The 5904-nt window shown below is 39.2% G+C and overlaps 1 protein-coding gene across 1 annotated transcript; it reads right to left on the bottom strand.

Annotated features, from left to right (window-relative positions):
- Positions 1-4217: 4217 nt before the first annotated feature.
- On the bottom strand, positions 4218-5129 carry LOC110316617 (putative vomeronasal receptor-like protein 4). Its single transcript, XM_021191029.1, has one exon. The coding sequence runs from the start codon at positions 5127-5129 to the stop codon at positions 4218-4220; it is 912 nt and encodes a 303-aa protein (XP_021046688.1).
- Positions 5130-5904: the final 775 nt, after the last annotated feature.

The following is a 5904-nucleotide window of genomic DNA, read 5'->3' as shown; positions in this document are numbered from 1 at the left end:
GAAAACCCCTCTTAAAGCTTCCAAAATGTGTGCTAGGAACTTGGGTCCTATCACAAGAAAGCAAGGGGTCTTAACAAATGACCAGGAAAATTTCTTAGTACCAGGAAAATTAGGATTTTTTAATTAATTATTTTATTTATTTATATTCCAGATGTTGCACTTTCTGGTACTCACTCTCCATAGTTCCTCATCTCATTCCCTTTGGCCTTTGCCTCTGAGAGCATGCTACCCCTCTTTATCTATGCTCTATGGGCATCCACCTTACCTAGGACCTCAAGTCTCTACAGAATTAGATACATCTTCTCCCAATGAGACAAGAAAAGGCAGTCTTCTGTCATATATATGCCAGGGGACGTGGAACATCCATGTGTGCTCGCTGATTGGTGGCTTAGTCCCTTGGAGCTCCCAGGGATCCAGGTGACAGGAGATTGCTCGTCTTCCTACAGTGTTGTCATACCCTTCAGCTTCATCAATGCTTTCCCTAATTAATCCATAGGCATCCCCAACTTCAGTCCAATGGTCTGGTGTAAGTATCTGCATCTCTCTGTCAGTTGCTGATAGGGCCACTCAGAGGACATCCATGCTAAGCTCTTGCCTGTAAGCATATCATTGCATCAGTAATAGTGTCAGGCCTTGGTACCCTCCAGCTCCCCCTGCCCCATAACATGGACTACAAGTTGTGCCGGTCACTGGACAAGTTTTCCTTCAGTCTCTTCTTCACATTGTCCCTGCAGTTCTATTAGAGGGGAACAACTCTGGGTCAGAAATTTTAAGAATGAGTTGGTGACTCCCTCCCTTCCATGGTGACCCTTTCTATCTACTGGAGGTGGGCTCTTCAGTTTCCATCTCGCCACTGTTGGGCATTTCAGTTAATGTTGCCCCATTGAATCCTGGGAGTCTGTCACATCCCAGAGTTCTGCTACTATCTAGAGGGTCCTCCCACCTTCTACCTCATGCTGTTGCATATTTTCATTCATTCTTCTTGCCCTCTGGACTTCTCTCCTGTCCCCGCCCCCCACATACCTTATTCTGCTCCCCTTTTCCATTCCCTCTCGCTTCTTTTATCAAGGTCTCACTCTCCCTCTGCCTCTAATTATTATTAATTTTTCCTTCTAAGTAGGATTGAAGCATCCTTACTTGGGCCTTCCTTCTTGTGGATTGTATCCTGGGTATTATGTGCTTTTTGACTAATAACCACTTATCAGTGAGTACATACCATTCATGTCTTCTAAATAGTATTCCATTGTATAATTGAACCACATTTTCTGTATCCATTCTTTGGTTTAGGGTCATATGGATTGTTTCCAGCTTCTGGCTATTCCAAATAAGGTTGCTATGATTATAATGGAGTACATATGTCTTTGTGGTAAGGTGAAACATCTTTTGTGTATACACCAAAGAGTGGTATAGCTGGGTCTTCAGGCAAAACTATTTCCAATTTTCTAAGGAACCACCAGATTGATTACCAGAGTGATGGTACCATTTTACAATCCCACCAGCAATGGAGTAGTGTTCCTATTTTTCCACATCCTCACCAGCATATGCTGTCACTTGTGTTTTTTGAACTTAGCCATCCTGGTGGTTATAAGATGGAATCTCAGGGTCATTTAGATTTGCATTTCCCTGATGATTAAGGGTGTTTATTTCTTTAAGTGATTCTTGGCCATTCAAGATTCCTCTATTTGGGAATTTTCTGCTTAAATCTGAACCCCACTTTTAATTGGGTTATTTGGTTTGTTGCTGTCTAACTCCAGTTCTTCATAAATTATGGATATGAGCCCTTTTTCATATGAAGGGTTGGTGAAGATCTTTTTCCAATCTGCAGGCTACCATTAAGTTCTAATGACATTGTCCTTTGCATTTCAGTTTCATGAGGTCCCATTTATTAATTGTTGATAATAGTGCCTAAGACACTGGGGTTCTGTTCAGGAAGTTGTCTTCTGGACCAATGAGTTCAAGGCTATTTCCAAACTTCTATTAGATATAGTGTATCTGGTTTTAAGTAGAGATCCTTTATGCACTTAGACTTCATTTTTGTGCAAGGTGATAAATATGGATCTAGTTGCATTCATCCACATGTAGACACCCAGTTAGACCAGAGCCATTTACTAAAGATGTTTTTTTTCCATTGTATGGTTTTGGTTTCATTGTCAAAAGTCAAGTGTCCATAGGTGTGTGAGCTTATTTCATAGTCTTCAATTTGAATCCATTGACTAACCTGTCTGTTTCTATACCAATACCATGCATTTTTTATTACTACTGATTTGTAATACTGATTGAAATCATTGATAGTGATACTGCCAGAATTTCTTTTATTGTACTGAATAGTTTAAGAAGAATCTAAATCTGTAGGCTGTCCCTGAGACCTGGGATAGAGAAGGTTCCCAGGAGTCAATGGAACTAACCTTAGCCAAGATGCCCAGTAAGTGGTAATATGTAACTTGAATAGGCAATCACCTGAAACCAGAAAGGGCCCTCAAAGGAGGGATAAGGTAATGAACCCACCCCTAAAACTTTCAGCACCAATGTGTTCCATCTAAAAAAAAATGCAGGAACAAAACTCAAGCAGAGACTCAGAGAATGGCCAATAAATAACGGGCCAAACTTGAGACCTATCCCATGGACAAGCAATAATCCCTGACACTTTAATGACATTCCATTATTCTTACATACAGGAGGCTTAGCATAACTGACCTCTGAGACGCTTTAACAAGCAGTGAATGGAAACAGATGCAGATATCCACAATCAAACTTTGGATGGACAACAGGGACCCTTATAGAAGTGTCGTAGGGTAAGAGTGAAGGCCCTGAGAGGAAGAAAACACCATAGGAAAACCAACAGTGTCAACTAACCTGGATTCCTGGGGGTTCTCAGAGACTGAATCAACCAAAGATCTATGGCCTCGAGGAGGCTCCTGACACATATGGAGCAGAGTGCTGCCTTGTCCAGTCTGAGCAGAAAAGAATGAGCCTAATCCTGCAGAAGCTTGATGCAACAGAGTGGGGGTAAACCCGGGGGAGTCCACTTTCTTAGAGGCAAAAGGGAAGGGGGATGAAGTGAGGGAATCTGCGAGGGGAGGATAGGGAGGGGCAGCATTTTGGATGTAAATAATAAAATAAATAAATGGATAAAAGATTTCACACAAAAGGTAATATGACAGAAAAAGTGAGGTTAATTAGAAAAACTTATTTTCACATAAAAGTACAGTAATATAAACAGGAAAACAGAAAATTCTAACCAATAGATAAACTATGTTTGAGTGAAGTCTGATTCCCTACTAGCACCAATATGATGACCATTGATAAATATGAGAAGTTCTTGTGATATAATCTAGTTAAAATACTTTGAGTATTCTAGTAGCTCTAATATATTAACCAGGAAAATATTGAAGACAGGACAACAACTCTATATTCATTAGAACCATAAAAAGTGGTTTCGCTTTTTTAAATTTATGTGGCAGATACTGAAATTGAATCTGAAGTTTAAAATATTAAAAATACAGATGAATCTGTGAAACCATTAACGACACACTCCTATTCTTGCAGATAACATCTACTGTAACTGTCCTCTGAGAAGCTCCCTATATCTGATGACAGAAGTAGATCTTGATAACACAGTTAAACATCAAAATGACAGTGGAGACTTATGGCAGAGTTGGGTTAAGGATTGAAGGCACTGAGGGGATCAGAACTCCACAGAAAGACAAAGAGAGTCAACTGACCTGGACACTTGGCAGATCTCAAAGACCGAGCCACCAACCAAAGAGCATACATGGGATGGACCAAGGTTTCCAGCACATAGGTTGTCTCAGCAGGAAAGAGCGCTCCTAAGCCTACAAAGAATTGAAGTGCCAGGGTAGGAGGATATCAGGGGCCTCACCATCTCAGATAAGAAGAGGAGAAGGAGTAGGAGGGAAGATTCTGTGAGGGAGAGAAAGGGAGAGAGCACACTATTTAAGATATAAATAAAAACATAAATAAAAAACTTTAAATACAAAAAGAAAAAGAAAAAGTATAATTAATGGAACTCCACCAGCATGAGACATAGAGCCATTTGAAACAGCAGTTCTAAGGGGAGCCATGTCCTCTTCTAACCTCTGTGAGCACCAGGAATGCAGTTATGCATAGATGATAGTAGCACACTGTACATATAAATAAAACAATAGTTTTTTTTTCAAAGAAAACAAAGAATTATTTTTTAAAAATATCTAGTAGCACTAAAAATGCCAGTTTTTCACCACATGGATTACTCTCTTATCAGAACTGATTTGTATGAAAGGAGTAATTGCTGGATACGCATTCACCACCAACTTCTGAACAATCAAGATGACTGGATTATAGATCCATAACAGGAGTGAGGTGGATGAGATGATGAAGTCCACCCAGTACATGACCACAAAGAAAATCACCAGCAGCAAGATGGTCTGGGTGGCCCTTTTCTCAGGGGAGGCTCTCAGGTGGCTGATGCTATGCAGATGCTTGCATTGCCTCTGATGCCTGAACAAGAAAATCACCATGTATGCACTTGTAGTCAGCATGACTCCTACAAGAAACATATCCCTTGAGGTTATCACTGTTAAAATCAAACCCCTGATAATGTAGTTCATGGGGAGGAGTGAACAGGATTTAGTGACCTTCAGCTGGTTGGTCTGACTCACGTTGGTAAAACCTCCAACATAGAAGATCAGGTTACTACTGAAAGACAAATTGAAAGTCCAAATATAAAATAAAGCATTGATCATGTATATTTTTAGTCTATGTTTAAATTTTGCCAACAAAGAGTTTCTATGACTGATCGTGACCGCCTGGATCACACTCAGGAGGCAGGTGATGCAGATAGAGAGGCCTCTCATCACTCTCTTTGTGTAAAAAGTTGCCTTACATTTGAAGTCATTCTCAACATTCAGTGACTCAAATATGTTTGCAAACAAAAAATTCTCTCCAGCAAGGAACATCATTATGTGAGCAAAAGTCAGTTGACAGGAGATCAAGTCCATGGGCTTAGGTCTGTAACCTAGGATTATGAAAATATAGAAAACAAGAAGAAATATATTGGCTAGAACTCCAAGCCCAGCTTGAAAATAAAGGATATTCTCTAATAATGAAGACATATAGGAAGGTGAACTCATCTTAAGAGAATGGTGAAAGCATAATTTTTATATCTGAAAAAAAAAAGAGAACACATGAAACTTGTGATACACTGGACAGTATGTTTATACCATCCTTCCACTTTCTATATTAATTCTTAATTATACTTTCTTTTTAACGTTTGGTGTTCCATAGTGTACATTATAGCCTATATTTCTATATGCCTTCCATGTATCTTCTGTATATATAGACTATCATAGATAATACGTTCATGAACACACATATCTGTACATAATAGAAACTTTGTCATCAAATAGAAAATTTGATAAATCTGATTATAATGTCTTAGAAATACAATCCTATTTATATAAATTTCCTCATTTTATACTTAACACGTAAAACAGAAGTGAGGATCACAGAATATTAATAAGTATTGTACAACTGAACAAAATATGTGGCAGACTGGGAAAAAAAATCACAAAAGATACTTAAAAAATCACATGATTCTGTCTCAGGTTTCATGATTTTACTATGTGCTTATTTGCAACTCTCCATGCTTTAACTCATACTTCCAATGGAATCAAAGTTATAATTCATACAGCCAACCAACTGATCGAGGTCAGCGACCAATATGGAAGAACTAGAGGAAAGGCTTAAAGAGCTGAATGGGGATTGCAACCCCACAGGAAGAACAGCACTGTCGAGTAACCCAGATCCCTCACATCTCCCAGAGACTAAGCCAGAACCCAAGGAACATACATGGCTGGTTTTTGGTCCTGGATACATTTTATAAAAGGGCTGCCTAGTACGACCTCA

Source organism: Mus pahari, chromosome 2 (genome assembly GCF_900095145.1).
Source record: "Mus pahari chromosome 2, PAHARI_EIJ_v1.1, whole genome shotgun sequence".
Taxonomy (NCBI): domain Eukaryota; kingdom Metazoa; phylum Chordata; class Mammalia; order Rodentia; family Muridae; genus Mus; species Mus pahari.
The sequence above is the reverse complement of the archived record's forward strand: the minus strand, read 5'-3'. Positions and strand labels throughout refer to the sequence as shown.

Coding starts and splice junctions, on each gene's coding strand:
- LOC110316617 (XM_021191029.1), bottom strand. CDS start 5,129: ATGAGTTCACCTTCCTATATGTCTTCATTATTAGAGAATATCCTTTAT.